Genomic DNA, 20,785 nt, shown 5'->3' with positions numbered 1-20,785 from the left:
TACTTCATACATTTATATATATATATATATATATATATATATATATATATATATATATATATATATATATATAATTCAATAAACAAAGCAGGAAAATCTACAGTTCCAAAATATATTTTGGAACTGTAGATTTTCCTGCTTTTTTTATTGAATTATTTTGACTGTGTGATATCAACTCTTTCTATTTGGATTATATATATATATATATATATATATATATATATATATATAAAAAAATTTTTTAAACCTCTTATATAAATGAAAGTACGTGTATCAATGCTTTTGTAAGAGTGAGCATTCAAAGCAATTAAATAAAATATTTCATTTTACAATTTCTGTGTGTTTCTTTAGAACTAAACACTGTAGTTTAAAATATTTATTTTAGCCAATCTGATGTTCTGCATCAAAATTACTTTGTAATATACAGTGTATTTGTGTTTTAAATGTCTAGTGCATCAATATATGTTTTGGTAGCCAAGAGGTATTACCAAGAAAAGATCAGTATTAACAGAGAACATCAGCTCGTCAGAGTAGGTGCCAACCCTACTTCTTTGTAAAATGTGAATTTTCAAAACATAAAATCTCGAAACCCAGTCAACATATGGATACTTTATCTTGCGTTTGGATATATCATTTCATTATTACTTGTGCGACATATTAGTCACGAGTTTCAGTATTGTCAAAAATATTTTTAGTGAGTGCATCGGACCTCCTAAAGTGATGAAAGTTGGAAGTTCAGAATTTGTTTTACTGTTTTATTTGTATTTATGATAATCCTAAACAAAATGTTTTCCAAGAATGAAAGTTATTTGAAAAGTTAGATAAAGAGAAAGGAAATGCTTGCGATCTCGGGTACATAATACTTTAAACACCATAGGTACAAATTTGATCAATATCTATAAAAAGAGCTATAAAACTGATGGTTTCATTAAACTTCATAATGGAACTACGAGCGGATTACTTTCTCTGTCAGTCTATCAGTACTAAAACCATGGAATGGGTAATGGATAAATATACAGTATGATGATAATCTAAAATGAACTGTCTCAAGACTATAATTCCATTTCAGAATTTCCTCTCTTGTTCCCTAAGGAATACGAGTGCAGGAGATACATTAAGGTGGCACTAAGAAACCAGCCTGAATCTGCGTCAGCGCACCTGTACGACACGCGGTATACTTTAACTGAGATGCTATCATATCGACTTCTGATGCTGAGTGTCAGTACATCCGTAGACACAGCACATGGAGGTATTAAAATCGAGATAGTCAATCAACTCTCCACGAGTATCTAGTGGAGTTACGTAAAGTCACAGGTAGGTACAAATACCATCTAATTAAACTGTGTTAATTAGTAGTTCAGAAATACAACGTGTATATTTTATACTAGTTATTACTAGTATTGAGAAAGATTGTCATATTAGGTACATGTATTTGCTATGACAGGCTTTAAAACGAAAAAGAATTCTTCTCTAAGTGGAAGAATGACTTGTGTGTAACCACGAAATGCTCACTTGGTTGTGTATCATTTTCATAACATCTCAATAAAATAAAAAGAAGGTAAACCTGAGTGGTGAGCTGGAATAACACGTTTATTTTGGGGCACACTTACTGTCTCCATAGAAAAGATTAGGATTCCAGTAGGATGTAAATGTAACTATCATTTTCTCCTCACTATTTGTGTACTGGTGTAGTTTTAATCTTGTAGAGAATGAAATCCTATTTTGTCGGATTTTTACCTTAAATTATAAAATAATCTATTTACAATGACTGATTATCTAAAGGAATCTACGTATGTACTCGTGAGCATTGGGTGCTTACGAGCAAGGTTAATATGACGTCACAAATTATATCTTTGTCAAATTGACTCAAAAGGCGCAACTTAGTTTTGACAATGTAAAACTGAGCAAATTCAGATAAGACGAAGCTTTTCCGCACGATCTAGCCCCGGGATCACGAAGTTTTCCACACGATTTTGCTTTTCAGATTTACTATCTACTGTTGAATGTTTGGGTGTGCTCACACCGGTATATAGATGAGAGTTACAGATAAGGGTGTTCAGAGAGTGTGGGGGTTACTGGGATGGGGAGTGGTTGTATGTGAGAGGATATTGAGGTCGCCCACTCGGACATTGCGTTTCCCCCGGGTACTCCGGTTTCCTCTCCAATGACCCCTTCGTACTAATACCCGAGCCGACTAGAAGCATTGATTATGCAATTTAGGATCAATTAAGCATTGATTTTGTCGATTCTATCGAAACGTGACCGCTGTGTGATTTGTGATCCGTATAATGGCATCATATTCTTCGCATCTGCAAAAGTCTTTTAATTTAACTGCTTAGTTTCATTGGGAAATGGAGTTTAGATAATTTGGACAAATCGGTTACCTTATATCCCTACGTCTTTGATTCGACCAAAGCCCAAGACCGTCAGACAAATCTGCGAGGTGCAAACGCTTGATTAGTTACCGCATCCATATAAATGCTATACCTTGCCCTAGTAGAAATACGATGAAATCAGTCAAGAAACCCTCCATACAACTAATATCCTACCACACTCTGTAAACAAATATCATGCTGATAGACCGAGAGGTCTCACGAATATAATGTTTCAATTTGTAGGCTGCCCAGTGGATATGTGTTTTTTTTAATTTATTATAGTCCTTCTTAAATATCAATATGTCAAGTCTAAACAGACACAATCTACAGGGTATGACTTTCACAATGAATGATTTTTTAAAATAAAATCATATTATCACTCACGAACTCCAGTAGAGAGCTATGCCTATGCTGTTGTTATATATTTAATGAATTTCAAAACCAGTCAAAGATTTGTATAAAATGTCAATCAATTCTTCATTTCAGGGGTTTTGAATTGATACTTAAACCGGATAGTCTGTACAATCTAAAAAAATCAATTGGAAAAAAAAGATTCAATGAACGACAAATAACCCTTTACATAAACATTATTTCCTAGACATCCAATTACACTGTCCGTGTCTAAACTAGAAAGACATTAGATAAAGCATGTCTGACTATAAAATGAATTCAGACTGACACATTATAATTTCTTTCTGTCTCTGTGTTGACCTGAATTCCTATCAGATTCTTAATATTATTTTAGCGGTCGCTGAAGCTTAATGTTTTAGGACATTCGCTTCCGCGTCAAAACTAAGACATTTAGCATAGGAAGTGACGTCAAAACTAAGACCTTTAGCATAGGAAGTGATTGTTTGTGAAAGTCACGAGTCTTTCGAATAGGACATTTGAAACAGAGGTCCCGTGTCACTGTAGGCGTATTAGCAAGATAGAGAACCCTCACTGCTACGGCCATAAGCCACTTGCATGGGTCAAAATTTGTGGTGTTTCATCTAAGCTGGTGACGTCTCTCCATGCGAAAAAAATTCCCGAATGGGACGTAAAACAACACAATCCAATATTATGTTGCCGGAGGATTTTCTTATAGATATTTTCTATTTCAAAATTGCTGAATATAAAGGTAAAGATAACGAACAGTGATGGATCTCAAGATGTTTTGTACCAAAACAGCATACTATCATTCAAGAGAAAGTGTGTCTGTTCTTGAGAACTGTGAAAACAAGACTTGTGAATTGTCACATCCCTCACTGATTGTTGGACGTATGGTTTCAATAAAAATTAGTTTGGATGACCTCCAGTGTGTTTGGATGACCTTCTGTGTGATTGGTAACTACAAGCAAAAGTAAAACCTGTTTCATTGAAGTCTCGCCCTATCTGCATGCCTGATCCAACGAAGTGACACGCTGTTTTGGAACGATAGTATTTCTTGTTCTTAGTGTAAATGTTTTACCGGTATTTCTAATCCGATATAATGCGGTGTTTGAGATTTTAAGATTTCTGAGTTGGTCTTCTCGTATGATTTCCTACAATGGGATATTTTATAGCTCCTATTTTCCAATTGCAATTTGTTGCTTCACAAGTGAAGTATCCGTTTTTCGGCCTAAAACATCTAGGAACATGTTATGGTAGAAATGTCAGGTGTGGTGATACAATATACAAAAGGTCGGCGCGCTATCCGGCAAAAACCAATCTTCTCTTTCATCATGACGTTATATGTTAATGCAGAATCTAGTATGAGGTTCTCATATTCATACGTATTATTCTGAGAGGTCGCGTTAGTATCTAAATGTTCATCTGAGATGGTCAGTTAGAACAAAATAATAGTGGGTTACTCAAGCGGGATTTTGAACGTGATGCAGACTCTTATTTCACAACCACGCATAGCTCATCGTGTTGCTGTGGAGTTGTTATTGCAATAAGCTATCTTTTCTTCTTAGCTACTGATATATTCTCGTTACACTCTAAAAGTATGGGTTTTTTTTAAAAAAATCATCTTCTCGATTTCCCTTTTCTGTACTGGTGCCTAACATGAACGTTGACCTCCGAAAAAGGAAGTAATACCACAAATGGACATTTATGGGATTGATCACTGCTCGTTATCTTAACTTTTTTCATGAAATTGCCGGATACAATTTTTGTGGGGTATGTTTTGTTTTTTCGATCACAAAATAAAGAGCACAGGTGTCGAGAAAAGGAATATTACGGTATACATTGTAGGTATAATTCAATCAATAACATATATCAAGTTGGTGTTGACCAGCACTTTTTTAAAAAAAGGAAAACGTGTGCTGATATTGCTCAGTTTGCATGTATTTAAAACAGGTAAGGGAAGGTGACTATTATGACGTCATACATACAACATGCAAGTACTATAGGGTTATCAAACTTATATATTGGTGAATAATGGCACAAGATAGTTTGAAAAATCGCAAATCAGTGAGCGTATCAGTATACCAATATTTACCAATCTCCTTCATTATATAGCTATTATTGCAGTTGATTTATGGTGAAAATATATTAATTTTCTCGTCAAGTTTAAAACCTGAAGTATTATTGCCACTGATACATATATTTGCGTTTGATATCATAGGTAAAATGTAAGTAAATTCTCAAAGTACACCCAAATGCATCGATCAAAACCAGTGATTGTTGAAAATTACGATTTCATGTACAGTAATAGTATTTTCTGGTACCAAACTGTAAAATATGATCAAAATATTATAAGAATTAATTGATAATGGAGAAAACAACAAATTCAGCAGAGTTTACCAAACTATATCTAGTCCGACATCTTTGTTTAAAGGTAACAGGGGACAGTTTCGCACTATAGGCCCGGTCAACTTTTTCAAAAAATGGAATTACCCCGTATTTGAAGTGATATTACATGTGTAAAAATGTATACAATAATTTTAGGATGCATGTCAAATGTAGCTGAGTGCTTAGTAAAAATGTTGATATACAAGATGTAGGTGCCACCATGATTCCTAGCATATAGATGGGTGCAAATACGAAACTAAGACACGTGGTCAGTTGCTGAAGAAATTCCGATGAAAACATGCAGGGTCTAGCAAAAGGTCTGTAGCTGTGAGGGAAGGTGGATGGCCCCATATGAGAGGTAGATTTTTGAGAAGGGCAGATAGGGTTCTTGATTGTGCACAGTGTCTAAATCCCCATGTTTGGTACTGTGATAGTGTGGGGGTGGTGCGGATTAGCCCAAATGAGGGAAAATCAAAGCAAAAAAGGGGAACCTGCTCAGAGCATGTTTTGTGCACCAGCAGCAGTATTTATAGATTACATGTAATTTAGGGTCATAATTTATTAACTACACTAATATGAAATACAAGTATTGACATAAAAGGGAAATATGATTTTTCATTAATCTGTCATAATCTGACTTTGGTGTATACCCCCTATCCACATGTTTCAAAACCAAAGAAACTGTCCCCTGCCACCTTACAGATAGAATCCAAGAATGTCAGCTTGTACTCTGAATGCTTCGGTGCGGATTCTATCATTTCATGAAATTGTTGGCGTTTAATTTAATGACTCAGATACTGCAAGATAAATTTAATTTAGAATTGAGGTATATTTTATTAATAACAAATTATTATCTATTTAACGAAGCGGGGTATTATTTGAATGTCATAATATCCTCACCTTATATAAAAATATTCGCATCAAGCCAATTTGAATTTATCTTCATTTTCATGATGACTATAGTTTGTTGATATAAATACAAGTTGAGGGTAAACAAAAGGAGAATTTTTATAAAATAGAATCTAGAGAAGAGGAATGGGGTTCATGCTCTGCCCCTGGGATCTGGAAACGAAACCATTTTTAGTCATATGCAGACTATGAGGTACACAAACCGATCACTTTATTCGGCATTTTTCAGTCCATTTGCCCGTTAGTCTGAGTGGATTCAAAGTCCTACAATGGCACATATGATGTAGTTGGCAGGTGTGTTGTTGTTGTTTTTTTTGGAACACTAGATCGTTTCATGTGTGAATCGCTGTAGGAAAATTATGCTCTAGAGATTTCTGCGGCTTGTTTTTGTGTTAACGGAGTATCACTGTATCAGACCGGAAACTACCTTTTGTTATTTTGGATAGGAAGAATTGGGGATCAAATTTAAAATACTAATCAGGACTTCATCTGTCTCATCTTACAGTTTTAATTTGTGTTGTATTAGTCTCTTTACCTCACTATTTAGAAATATTAGTATTTGGAAATAGCAAAAATATCATTCAGATGCAAGCATGTACAACAATGCGTTTGACGCTACGGTTGACACCATTAATCACGCAAAACAAACATGCGCCGTATTCAGGGAAAAATTAGACCCCGTTTTCATAGGCACATATCCTAAGTTAAGGGACCAAATTTAACATTTTGTGAATTTAGATTAACCCAAGCTGGAACGAATTCGCTGAATTTTAAAATCGAACGACGTTGTTTTTTATGCGTCAAGACGAAACTTTAATGAAACGAGGCCAATAAATATGTTCAATCATTCTTCCATACTATGATTGAAATCATGGTTATATTGGTAAAGGATTAGCCATTTTGAATCATCTTTGCCATAACTGAAATCTAATCGCTGAAACATTACGGTATATTCTCTGAGAGAGAGAGAGAGAGAGAGAGAGAGAGAGAGAGAGAGAGATTTTTTAAGTTTTTAGGTCACAAATATCGAATATGGTTTTCAAAGTCGATTTTCCAAAGCATGGTTATATCAGCATTCGTATTAATTTTTAATCCAGCGAATTTACATTGTTAGTCAATAATGGAGTGCAAGAATGACACAAAATGTCCTAGTAGTGCTGTTTGAATATCAATATCATTATTATTTCTGTTCACTGTCTCGAGAATAATCATATTAGCTGTTTCTCTTCATTGCTTTAACTATAGCTAAACTTTGACTTGGATTTCTTTTTTTCAAAGAGAGATATAAGTGAGATTACGAAGAAAAATTCCAAGGATAAAATTACATGCATGAGTTCCAATAAATGTATGTTATAAGAAATAGTCAATGAAAAAAAAATGTGTACAAAGACAAACTTCTCGGCTGCTGCGAAATAGAACACTTAGTGCACATTTGGAAGAGAATCAAGAGTCTTTAAAAAAAAAATAATTGTAGTTATATCATTATCAAATCAACTCAAATGATATGAAGTATGAGTTTTGGATGGAAGTATGATGGTATATTTCATTTTAGGGTATGTGAATCAGCCCATTGCAGAAATCTTGAATTTAATATCATTTTATTCAAACTATATTTACATGTAGATTTACCAATCCTAGAATAATAATGAAATATTCTCGAGAGGGACGTTAAACATTATACAATCGATCAATCAATTTACTGAACCTTTCCGTTGATCTCAAACTGGTGAAAATGTGCATCGAGAGGTCCAAACCTTTGATATCCTAAAAATCTTGACTCCTACAACCTAAAGCTGACATTAGGTCACAACAAATGAAAATCTATACCAGTTGTTATAGGATTTTATCAGATGTAGAATTAAATTAGAGGATTTTCATGTTGGTCGGATTAACGTCATTATGGTAATAAGTATGTCGATCAGAATGATTTTACATTTGTGCAGATTCATTCAGAGATTGCCTACCTAGGTCCCCGACTTCTTAACTAGCCAAGGTTGAAGATACACGGCGGTTGTTTTTTGTTTGTTTGGTTTTTTTTGCTGGGTTTTTTGTTTGTTGGCTTTATTTGGGGGGGGGGGTCTTTTCTTTTTTTTTTTTTTTTTTTGGTTTGTTCTTTTTTTTTTTTTTTTTTTTTGGCCCATCTTTGGAGAAATACCGTGCAGCGAAAATGGGTCCCTCATAGCTATTATATCACGTTTATTGCAAAGATCAAAGGAATGCCGCGGTCATTATTCTACGATATACCTTTATACGTATTAACTGATTATGAGAAAATTGATACACATCTAGCTTGCACTTCGGGTTTTGCTAATGCAACAATAAAGTCCATGACTGATGATTTTACAATCATAAAAAGCAATCAATAGATGCTGTAAAACAAATTCATAAATTCCTGAAGAACACTAGGCATTTAGTTTCTACAGGGAATGCCACAAATAACACGAAATGACTATGATAAGGAAATTTTCCCAGCTGAAATATGGCATCCGTCCGTAAGGTAATTATCCGTACCTGGCCTCAAGACCATAAACATAGAATATACTTAATTAAGTCAAAATTTTGAATACTTATACCTTAAGATTTATATATCACAGATTTCTTAATAAATTACTGGTTTATATAAAAAAAAAAATCAAATATAAGCATACATTAAAAAAGTTGATTTTTAATGAAAATTACTCGTATTTCAAAAGTTAGTTGGATTCAAAATTTAGGCTTAAGTCTATTCTCGGTTAATGGTATTGATGCCTAGCTTCCTGTCAACAAACTCAGACATTTCTAAAGAAATCAAATGCCTGTATTCATCTCGTAATTCTTCATCTGATGTACTTGATTCAAAGTCATTTCTACAAATACGAATAAAATTTGTTCCAATAATGACGGGTACATCTTTAGGATAATTTGTCTGGGGTACCATTAAAACAGGAATATAATGAGTACAACTACTGCCAAAAACAGGAACAAGGTAATGTAGTTGTTCAATTTTTGATTTGGACGTAATTCACGTATATTCTCAAACATTCATATCATATCTGATATATCATATATTAGTTTATCTGGTATGTCAGCAGCTCTGTTTTGCAGTGGTTTAAAATGTACCTCTGTACAGTAGTCTGTAATGGAAACGGAGACAACTATTGGGGGACGGGTTTCTTTCTTTTATCGTACTGTATCAGTGGCCGGTGCTGATTGGGGAGGAATGTTGTACAGTGTAATCCACACAGGCACATAGCTTATTGACAAATTGTCCTATAGTTTTGACATTTCAATTTTCTATATTGGTTTCGCATAATCATATAATTGTGTTCTAGAAAACGATTTGGTCTTCATTTTCAAATGCTAAGTAAATAATCTGTATTTAAAATTAATAATTTGTAATACAAAAATTGATACGTCGCAATCACAAATAATGAAATTACTAGATTACAAATCATTTGTTTTGAATTGAAAATTATAGATTATAAATGTTGTATTTCTGTTCTTTAACCGGGATTCACACATTAGACCCCTTACATTTGATTGTGGTCTCCAACAGATACCCTACCACTGAACTTACATGCAGTGATATCACTTGGGTTCGAAGGTGCTACCCTTTGATAGTATAAATTCGAACCCACGCGATATAATTGTCTGTGACTGAACTACGCTGTATCTGGCTGGGATTTCTCGACAAAATCTCAAACCTAAGTCTGAGTTTTCTATTATTCAAACAGAATTTGAGTAACAAGTCACACCTTTTACGTCCAAGTTTTGAATAAAGATTGTTTCGAGAAATCCAGGTTTGGTGGCGTAGTTGAAACGACATGATTGGTACATCCGCCCTCATTTTTTTTCTGGACCCGTAGACTCTTCCCTTGGTACATGTACATGTAGGTATTTTCATATACACTGTAGTCCTGGGATATTATTATGAGGACATTAGATATAACGGAACAGGCGAGGACTGACAATGCCAAGGTTAGAACCAGGAACCCCTGGATCAAATACCAATTCTCTGAACTACCAGTATTCTGTTACCGCCTTTTCGCGATTAGAAAACCAAATCAAAATTAGATGTTTTGGATCTGTTATCGTCAGAGGATGCAAGATATGTAATCTTAGTTAGATTTACACTTAATAATTAATATCCTGAAACAAATCAACCACAATGGAATATGGGATCACTGCGGAATCATTAGAATGCTTGGTGGCTCAATTTTCGTGGAATTCGTGGCTACCCCTCACCCACGAATTTACATCCTCAACGAATAAAGACAAAGCAAACATCCCAGAGTTATCTTTCTTACAAATATATAAATCCACGAAATTACGTCCCCACGAACCCGTAAAAATTGGCCCCCACGAATTTAAATGATTCTACAGAATATAAGATCATGCCTTCTTCCAAGTGAATTTAAAAAATACAAAAAGTGAAACATTAATTTTATAAAGATAATTGCAGAGGCAGATCTAAAGAGGGGTTGCAACACCACAAATGTAATCAGTTTTTGCCTTTTGGGGGTCTTCAAACCCATTTTGGGCTGAAAGTGCACATACAGAAGTCGCGGCTCACCCTCCCCTTTTTAAGATTTCTATATGTCCGCTCCCGTGTTGTAGTGCAGTGAAAATTTCACAAACCACGTCTCCTGTAATTCACAAGAAAGCCTACAAAATGAAAAATCCTTTAAAATATGACTTTCTTCAAACATGAAGGTGGTGATTTGTTAAAATTGTACATAAGCATACGCATTTACCATTGATCAAGGATGGAACCTTGCAATAACAATGTGCGGGGAAAATTTATCACAGAAACACATGCTAAACAATAATCTTAATTATTTCAAATACATTAGAACAGTACATTGCAAATTACTGAGTAATCTGAAAGCATTCTCACATAACATGTACGTCATAGTGTAGATCCAGCTTTGCTAAGAAAACACCACCCCTCGACTTTTGTAAAACGACTTACAGGATATAGGGCTCACGGCGGGTGTGACCGGTCGACAGGGGATGCTTACTCCTCCTAGGCATCTGATCCCACCAGAGGCCAGGGGTCCGTGTTTGCCCAACTATCTATTTTGTATTGCTTGTAGGAGTTATGAGATTGATCACTGTTCATTATCTTCACCTTTCATGCACATGTATATAGATCTAATTTTGAAGTTTATCTAAGGTGGTTGTTATAATCAATAAATCGTTTTCGTTATAACGTGCTTTTAAAACTCAATAAATTGTGACAACGGATTAATTATTGGGCTATTTTTCTTAAAATTACTGATTTGAAATTATAGATTAATTAAGACATTTGTGATCACAAATTCAAATTTGTGACACAGATTTTATATTAATTACTGATTTATAGCTTCTTTTAAAATATCCGCTTTTTTCCCAGTTGCACTACAAATACATGGCATTTGACCATGTTTCCATTGATTTTAATATGCGTTCTCTGTCGAGATAAGGCATAGCTAAACACTGTCACTAGGCCGGCCGGGTCGGATACTATTCAATGTGCATCCACTGAGGTATATTGACAGGTAGGGGGTAGCTATCTTTTTATATACACAAATATTCATTTCTGATAGCAAAAAATGTGTTCCAACATAACCTCATTTTGTGAAATATTTTTAAAACTTCCATGTCATGAACAGATGCGTATAATAAAGAAGAGTAACAAAAACATCTCAGATCCACCACTTCATTTATTATACCTCAGTATGAGAATTCTATGTAACACGTAATCTGATTGGTCTAAACGGTCACATGCCAGGGATGACAAAACTTCATATCTCCCTCTCAAACTTCCACCAGAGTTCGTTTGCTCACAAATCTGTATATTGTGCTGCGTCACATAGGAGAGGTCTATTCATAGGTGACGTAATGAGGCCTCGACAGGGAGTTTGATCTCCCTCTCAAACATCATATTTCCCTATCATATTTACCCCTTGGGCAGCCTCGTGCCTTTTCCATAAATTTAACGTCAAGGTAGACGAAGTGTATTGTGACGTCACAATAAGTCCGAGTCATTCTACTTTCATAGTTCGCAAGGCACAAAATATGCGGGTCTCTGATACACAGTTGAATGCATGGTTTTGGTTGATACAAAAACAACCAAGTAAATCAGCATTCAAATAGAATGAAAATACAAAAACTGGCTATCATATCAATGTATTTCGTTGTTTGTACCTTCTACCGTAATACGTTGACGGCGCGGTGTTACCGTTAGGACGGTCTCAGCTATATAGATGAACAGACTCCAATTTCAAATGCACTTTTGAGTCTTGCTTTGTTTCGGTATAATAAACAATTTATTGCATGATAGTGAGGGAGATATGAAGATTTATTATATACCCATCAATGTATCGTTCTTTGATACTGTGGATTTCACAGCGTGTGATCCGGTTTTCCGGATCACCACACTGTGGTTTTCGGATTTCGTATCAGTATCCTCTGAAACTGATGCCGTCACAATGCATCAACGCAACATTATTTGTGGAAAATATTGACCGCGTCACAAAACAAAACTACGTACACAGAACATAATTTCATGGTATGTCTGTGGGTTTTTTTTGATATTTTGGATTACATTTATCATCTTTTAAATGTGGATTTAAAATGCAGAAGGGGATCTATAATAAATTTATCATTACTACAGTAACTTGATCCAAAGAGTTGGATCACGTCTCGTGTGATCTGATGATCCGCGCCTGTCAACTCGACGTGATCCGACTCTTCGGATCAAGTTACTGTAGTAATAATATATATTTATTCACCCAAGAAAAATCATATTCCCCTCGGGTGTTGCCCTCGGGGAATATGATTTTTCTTGGGCGAATAAATCTTCATGTCTCCCTCACTATCATGCAATAAATGTATATTATTATATAGCTAACAAATAGTCTAATATAAAATCTGCGTAAAATCTAGAAAATGTTAGCGTTCAATATCCTGAGAATTTATTGAACGCTAACTTTACATTGCGTAAATTGTATGCGCCCGAAACATTCCGAGTATGAGCGTTCAATATTGACGTTACCGTAACAACGTAAACAAGCAAAAATGGCAGACGACGGTACTCCGAATCTGACAGAGCCGGTATTTGATATTTACTTAAGCATTATGTTTTACTATACATAAATTATTATGTCCCCATTTACAAAATCAGTTTGCTTCATGCATTAATGACGGGTTAAATATTGAACAGTTAAGAAATGCACGCTTCACGCCAGCATACATGTAGGTTTCATGAAGTATGCTGGTGTGAATTGTTACAGTTCATGCCCTCATATTTTTTTTAATGAAATTTATTTCCTAAATGTCGACGTTTGGCGAAGGAGCAGACCCTACCTATTTCACGTCATAGGTTGGGCAAAAAATAAATTGCGCAGAAATTTAATTTTTAAGTGTAAAAGCGTCAAGTTTAACACAATGTTGCTTTAATAACAAGTATACAGTTTCATAAATCCCCTTCTATGTAGAAATACTACAAAACTCTGATGCGAACCTCTTTAAATTCCATGCTTCTTTATGGAAATAACATTTGAATTGACTGGATGCTGCCTAAATATACCCAAATGGGCACTTTGGTTTTCTTGCTAATTGTTCTTCCTGTAATGGAATAGAAAGGAACGTATTGTTTCATGTGTCTTATCGATCTTTTTTGTTTCTGTCATGAACATTTGTTATATAATTTTACATTTAATACCTACAGAATTACTATCTAACCCTCTACTAATTACCTGTATATTGCATAGTTTTTTGTACCTATGAGCCACAGGGCTCCTTTGGTCAGGGAACGAGGTGTGTTATGCGTCTTGATCTTTGATAATTAGTTGCAGTTTGAAATCCTTTTGTTTGTATCGATATTGCTGACGGAAACTAATATTGATGTGTTAATTACAGAATGGAGTTTGTTGTAAGCTTTAGTTTTAGTTTCTTTATTTCTATAAGCTAACTGGCTCATCAGAATTTCAATACAAATACATGTTTAATTAGAGACAAAGACGAGAGAGACAGAGAGAGGGAACAAATATATAGAATTTAAACATTAATGCAATTTTTCTCACTAGTGTAGCAACATTCAAACTTTTCCCATTCTTAAAACAATCTTTAGCATTGCTAGTCATAAGTACTTGTTTTAATTTGAAAACACTAGGTTTGGAATAATAATACGTCTTCCTATACTTCTGCCATAAGTCAGTATACAGTGGGTATTCTAATATGAAATGAAATCCGTCTTCTAGTACAGACGTAATATGATGAAGTCAGTATACAGTGCATTGTGGGTATTCTAATATGAAATGAAATTCGTCTTCTAGTACAGACGAAATATGATGAAATCAGTATACAGTGCATTGTGGATTCTAATATGAAATGAAATTCGTCTTCTAGTACAGACGAAATATGATGAAGTCAGTATACAGTGCAATGTGGATATTCTAATATGAAATGAAATTCGTCTTCTAGTACAGACGAAATATGATGAAGTCAGTATACAGTGCATTGTGGGTATTCTAATATGAAATGAAATCCGTCTTCTAGTACAGACGTAATATGATGAAGTCAATATACAGTGCATTGTGGGTATTCTAATATGAAATGAAATTCGTCTTCTAGTACAGACGAAATATGATGAAGTCAGTATACAGTGCATTGTGGGTATTCTAATATGAAATGAAATTCGTCTTCTAGTACAGACGTAATATGATTAAGTCAGCATACAGTGCATTGTGGGTATTCTAATATGAAATGAAATTCGTCTTCTAGTACAGACGAAATATGATGAAGTCAGTATACAGTGGGTATTCTAATATGAAATGAAATTCGTCTTCTAGTACAGACGTAATATGATGAAGGTTACCACATTTACGTAATCTATAATATATTACGCTAAGCTACTTAATAGTATCTGCCTACTTCAATATTCAAGAAGTGGTAAGGTAACCTAAACATAATCAATAATCTTTTGTATCTTTCATCCAAAGGTTTGGTTAAACATGTTTGCACGCAGAAATTATCAACCATGTGTCCAAATAATTAACCTTCTGAAGAGTTGGCAATACCTTCATCTAGAATTGTTTGTTTTCTAATAGTAAATATTTTTGATTTACATGATTTTCTGACCAATTTAAACCAAGGCAACGCAATTCATTTTTAAATTGTAAAATCTTTTTGTCATTTCATAGCAAGACATAAGATTATAACTTTCTGTTGTTCTTAACTTGACCCAATATTTGAAGATTCTTAAGTTTCATTGACACAGCTGAAGGCAAGCTCCCAAATTCAAATACACCATGTTGTTTGGGGTTTTCTTTCCAATACTAAGGGTGTTTTGAGCCTTTTCTAAATCAAAAAATCTGTGAAATTTCTATTCAGTACTAAACTACAAACATCCATTTCAAAAATGGTTCATAATATTTCCATAATCATTAAGTTCATATTTCTTTAATGTACTATAAATCGCAAACAGTGTTTTTCGACTTTCTTCATACGCTTTTGTGTTTTTAAGAAATCATCATTCTAATCAAACAAAATGCCTGATATTTACATTCATTATCAAATCTAAATCTATGTTATTCATATAAGCCCCGTTCACATGCTCTGATTTACTCACGGGATGCAAATTCTGCATATATGCAAAATCTGCACCCGGGTGTAAATTTGAGCATGTGAACGCAATTGCATATATGCAAAAGTAAATATACATATGTGCAAATATACACCCGGGTGTAAGTCTGCACCTACTCAGACCAGATGCAAATTTACTTTTGCATATGTGTATATTTACTCCTAGTGTATTTTTCGTCATGTGAACGCACACACCGTATACAACGTCACACTCGTGGAGTCGTCACTGTGGATCACGAGGGATCGGCTCCGAAAAGGAGCAAACGCAGTATCACCGAATATGATATCACTTTTCTCATAAATACACCGTATTTCTGCAAACATTATATTGCATAGAGTGTCATAGACATATCTTGATCAATCAAATTTTTCACCTAAACAGTAAGGGAAAATCCTCCTTCTCAATCGAAAATAATCCGCCATCTTTATCAAACTTTGAGAATCATTGCCATTTGACCCTAATTTGGTAAGTATCATGTGAACGCTGAGCAAATATACTTTTACGCACGGGTGCAATTTTTGCACACAAGCAAAATTTGCACCCCGTGAGTAAATCAGCGCATGTGAACGGGGCTTAAGACCACGATTCATTTTTACACAGTGCACGTTTTTAAAGACTACGAGTTTTGGTTTTGCTAACATTGACTGGCAAGCTCCATTCCTCAGTATAACAGTGTAGATAATTTAACATTGTTTGCAATTCATCTTGGGATTCAACAGAAATAGCCATGTCGTCTGCATACATAAGCATATTACATTCAACATGTGTAGATCAAGGCTTCGATAATTTATGATATAGTCAGAGGTGGGATCGGCTGTCTAGGAGGATTAAGCCCCTGTCGACCGGTCACACCCGCCGTGAGCCCTATATCCTGATCAGGTAAACAAAGTTATCCGCAGTCAAAATGTTTGCAAAGAACGGTCTAACAATCGGTATGAAACACGTAAGACAGCATTTGACCCAAAGATAAGTTGTATTCACAAACTAGATCGTTATAACGACCATAGAATTTGCGAAACGCTGACTTTCAAGGAGAGTATTGATCAGCTTGTTTGCCAGTAGCCTGCCTCGATTTAAAAACTGACCATAAGCAGAAGAAGCTCTTGCGTATCGAATCAGTTGAGATAGATAAATACTATATGCAGGTGATAATGAAACAAAGCTACATGAATATGTGAAGTTAGCGATGGAGAAGCTGACATCATCCCGTTTGTCATACAGTTGAGTTGTCAGTTTGCCGTTAATGTCTATTTTTAATAAAATATATCAGTATGAAGCAGAAGTGGATAGACTCTCTGGTGTCTTTTATTTCGAGCACACAGGGATATATCGAATCGACATATGAATGAAAGTTATTATTGTTAGGTCAGCCAACAAAGGAGCACAATTCGTGCCCAGGGGGATTCCAGCAGACTGTTGGAAGACCTAATCACCAATGACCACAAAATATTGTTAATGACGAACTCTAGCATATAATCTTTCTCTCAAGAATCACACTTATTCACATTTAAAAGTTTTAGCACTGGTACCAGAGAAAGGTTTCCACTTTGTATGTTAATTACATGTACATGCTTTTGGAGATTTTACAAGTCATACTTTGATGTTGATCTTCCTTTCAATATAGAATAAACACTTTTATGCTATCTCATCTCAATTGATTGTTGACAAACTTCTGTTTTTAATAGTGATAAGAAGTTTGTTTTCATATCAGTAACTTTTTACGCGATCTTTTGTATACATCAGTGCCAAACAATCAGTTTGTTTTATTATTTTTATAGCGTCTACTTTTTTGCGTCATCAACATTAATAATAGTTACATTAGCAGGAAACAAACTCATTTTTGGAGAGCTCGTGTGATCCACAACAGCACTCACTGATCATACGTCAATACATGAACTTCATATTACACTGGAGTTTTACTTCAGGAATTTGTTGGGGGAATATCAATTAGTAGTTATCAAATTCCACAGTTACGTCAAAAAGGTATATATCCGAGAAAGAGTATTCATTTCTTCGTTTCAACTAAATATACATGTACCACGAAAGTTGGTGGTCAAAGAATGTGAAATACGCATTTCATTTTATACAATATAAATCTAGATAATACAGATATACTTTGCAAAAATTTCTTAAGACTTTCATACGTATGAAACTATGTAATCGTTTACGCACTGCGGAATCCATACGGGAAACCTCAACGTCAGATTTCCGCAAGTTTCCATATGGTTTCCGTTTTGCAGAAACTAGCGTTTTCGTCCACCGTACTCAGGAGCGAAAATCCTTCAATAAACGAAATTCATTAATTGGGACGACATATTTGGAAATATATGTACAACATTTACTGCGCTGTAAACATTTAACTTTTGTTACACTTGGTAGGAGTTTCTAGTTGGGACTCTTCAGACATCAAGATGCTGGTAGGTAAAATCTTATTCACAGCAATCAAGAAAATAGCAGTCCACAGCATTCCAGTGAAATAATTGCACATGACATGCAAAATCAAATGTCAAAGTCCTTAGCAGTAACAAACGACAAATATGAAATTAAGTGGGGGAATGAGTTCTTAACGATGCGTTTACCCGTTTGTGAATCAAATTTTATTGCGATATAATCATAGAACGGAAAAACAGAACCAGGCTTCAATTTGTCAATCGATCATTTGGCTTCGACCCACAAGGAGAATTGGATCAAATAAAGAGCGGAAAAACACTAATCCTTTTCTGCACTTTGATATTTCTCAAATAATGTCACGGGTATTCAAACAAATACTCCAGTTTTGCTCCCGATACACGTGGCATCCTAGCTAATTACTGGTGACCATTTGCTTGCCATTCGGAACACTTTACATCGTTAATCAATACTGAGAATAAAATCACCCAGTTTCATTCTTAACTATACATTATTCAGATAGATGCAGAGCGTTATACATTTCAGAAAGGTCGCAAAGTTAATTTACATCCAAATAATATTTTCATTTTTGCAGGTGAGAACAATGTAACGGATTTGCAACGATCTTGCTTGGTTGTTACGGGAATAAGGATAGAGAACTACATCATTGTATGATGAATGGTTCCACAACGTCTTACTATGACGTCATAAACTCAGCAGACGACAACTTTCAGCTACGAGCAGACGCGCTGGTTCTATTTTGCGATGTTGTGATCATTCTGGCTGCTGTCTTGGGGATTATTGAAAACACTCTGATATGTATTTGTATTCTGAAAAATCGTTCACTTCGGACATACATCAACGCTACCTTAATAAGCACGTTGATTGGTGACCTAATCGCGTGTGTGACACTACTTCCTCTGCGTGTCTACCTGTTCACGGCTTCAAGGACGGAAGAGAGCTGGGACATCATATGTAGTGCAGCAGTATTCTTCCGAACATTTTGTGATACCCTGCAGCTTTTTATGCTCATTGCAGTTAGTTATGAAAGGTACCAATCTGTGGCAAACCCGTTCAAGAAAGATGGCCGCGCCCAGAGGACAGCGATTTTGAATGCACTGTCCTGGAGTGCGGCCACCGGATTAGGTCTTTTATCAGTATTTGTCTTTGTGGACTCTCCTTCTTACGACAAGTGTTTAACAAGCACGCCATTAGATCATTTGTCCTGGGGAACGCATGATTTATTTTTGATTTTTCCCGTTGGAATTGGAACTTTGATAGTCATCGTTGTATTTTATGGCTTAATAATGTTTACATTATTCAAACATAGAATCAGAATGGCCAAACATTCAGTTCGCAAGAAAAACAAAGTGGTACCACAAGTGATGATAAATGATGAATTTAAAGGAGTGGATAAATCGTATAGCAATACTGATATATCGGTTACCAAAACCACCAAATCTCCGTCATATAGTAACATTAGTGAAGAAAGGTCTAGTAAATACTGCGATACTAATATGGAGATAGAGAGTAACATTGACGACGTAGAAGGAATTGTAGAAGATCAACAAGAATGTAAGGTTAAGGAAATTGACACGTCGGAGAATCAGGGCATGATGACCACTTCTTATAACAGTAATGACAATGCTGTTGGGATAGATGTTGAAGCAAGTAGTGTAAAAGAAAATGTGTCTGAAAAGTCTCAATCAAGATTTAATGAAGCAGATGGAAAACCTATAGAAAAAGAATCACAAACAATACGTAAAAACGGACTTGATTCCAAGTTGGTTCAAGAAAATGACACATGTGAGAATCTAAAACCGGATAGAAAAGAACCCGACAACGATTATAAAATCAATCAGGCACCTGAACCCACTGTAAAAGTTTTCTTAAATACGCCGTCTTCTCCTTCTAAAAAGAAATCCATGTTTTCTCGAAAGAAGAAACGGAAAGGTGCCAATTCCGATAATGTCATACAAATCTTTGATATTAATGGAGTTGTCAACAGAGTCGCTCAGAAGGAAACTACTTACGCTGGGGCAGTGTGTGTCATGAACCCTAAAAACAAAGTGGCGGGAAAACGGAAAGTAGAAGCGAAGGCCGCCAAACGTATCGCCATTCTCATTGGTGTATTCGCCTGTCTATGGATGCCACTTCCGCTGACAGTATTAACAACGATAAACAGTGAATTTTCAACACTCAACGCTCAATTACTGGTAGTGACAACCACTATGGGGTTGTGTTCTGTTGTTGTAAACCCATTTCTACATAGCATTCTTAACAAACAACTTCGATCTTCACTTCGGAACATGTTAAAACTAAAGTAGTGCGGAAGTTGTTTGCGTATTGTAACAGCTACATCGTGATTGAAGCTATTTATATGGCATAAAAGTAATGGCTTTCATGATGAATTCACAAAGCTTTGATGTTTTTCAATAAAATATTTTCTTGAATTTTCTTACCTCTAATAGACTCTCTCTCTCTCTCTCTCTCTCTCTCTCTCTCTCTCTCTCTCTCTCTCTCTCTATATATATATATATATATATATATATTTATATTAGAAGTTTATTCGGCACAGTTGTAAATAAATATTGAAAATCAGAATGACACATTCCATAAAAAACAATCATTTACTGCTAGCGCTTTCTCCATGTCTGCATGGTTCATCAGGCAGTTCAAATATGTAAACAATGTGTCATTCTGATTTTCAATATTTATATATATATATATATATATATATATATAT

At 35.0% G+C, this 20,785-nt stretch overlaps 1 protein-coding gene across 1 annotated transcript; it reads left to right on the top strand.

Moving 5' to 3' along the window:
- Nucleotides 1-1,076: 1,076 nt before the first annotated feature.
- Nucleotides 1,077-20,490, top strand: LOC125657094 (uncharacterized). The gene is made up of 2 exons (XM_048887726.2): nucleotides 1,077-1,314; nucleotides 18,635-20,490. Exon 2 carries the CDS (start codon nucleotides 18,711-18,713, stop codon nucleotides 20,364-20,366), a length of 1,656 nt encoding a protein of 551 aa, XP_048743683.1. The 5' UTR covers nucleotides 1,077-1,314; nucleotides 18,635-18,710; the 3' UTR covers nucleotides 20,367-20,490.
- Nucleotides 20,491-20,785: the final 295 nt, after the last annotated feature.

Source organism: Ostrea edulis, chromosome 7 (assembly GCF_947568905.1).
Source record: "Ostrea edulis chromosome 7, xbOstEdul1.1, whole genome shotgun sequence".
NCBI lineage: Eukaryota > Metazoa > Mollusca > Bivalvia > Ostreida > Ostreidae > Ostrea > Ostrea edulis.
This window is presented reverse-complemented; position numbering and strand designations above follow the sequence as displayed.

Bases quoted from the DNA above. Each gene is read 5' to 3' on its own strand.
- LOC125657094 (XM_048887726.2), top strand. From the start codon at position 18,711: ATGATGAATGGTTCCACAACGTCTTACTATGACGTCATAAACTCAGCA.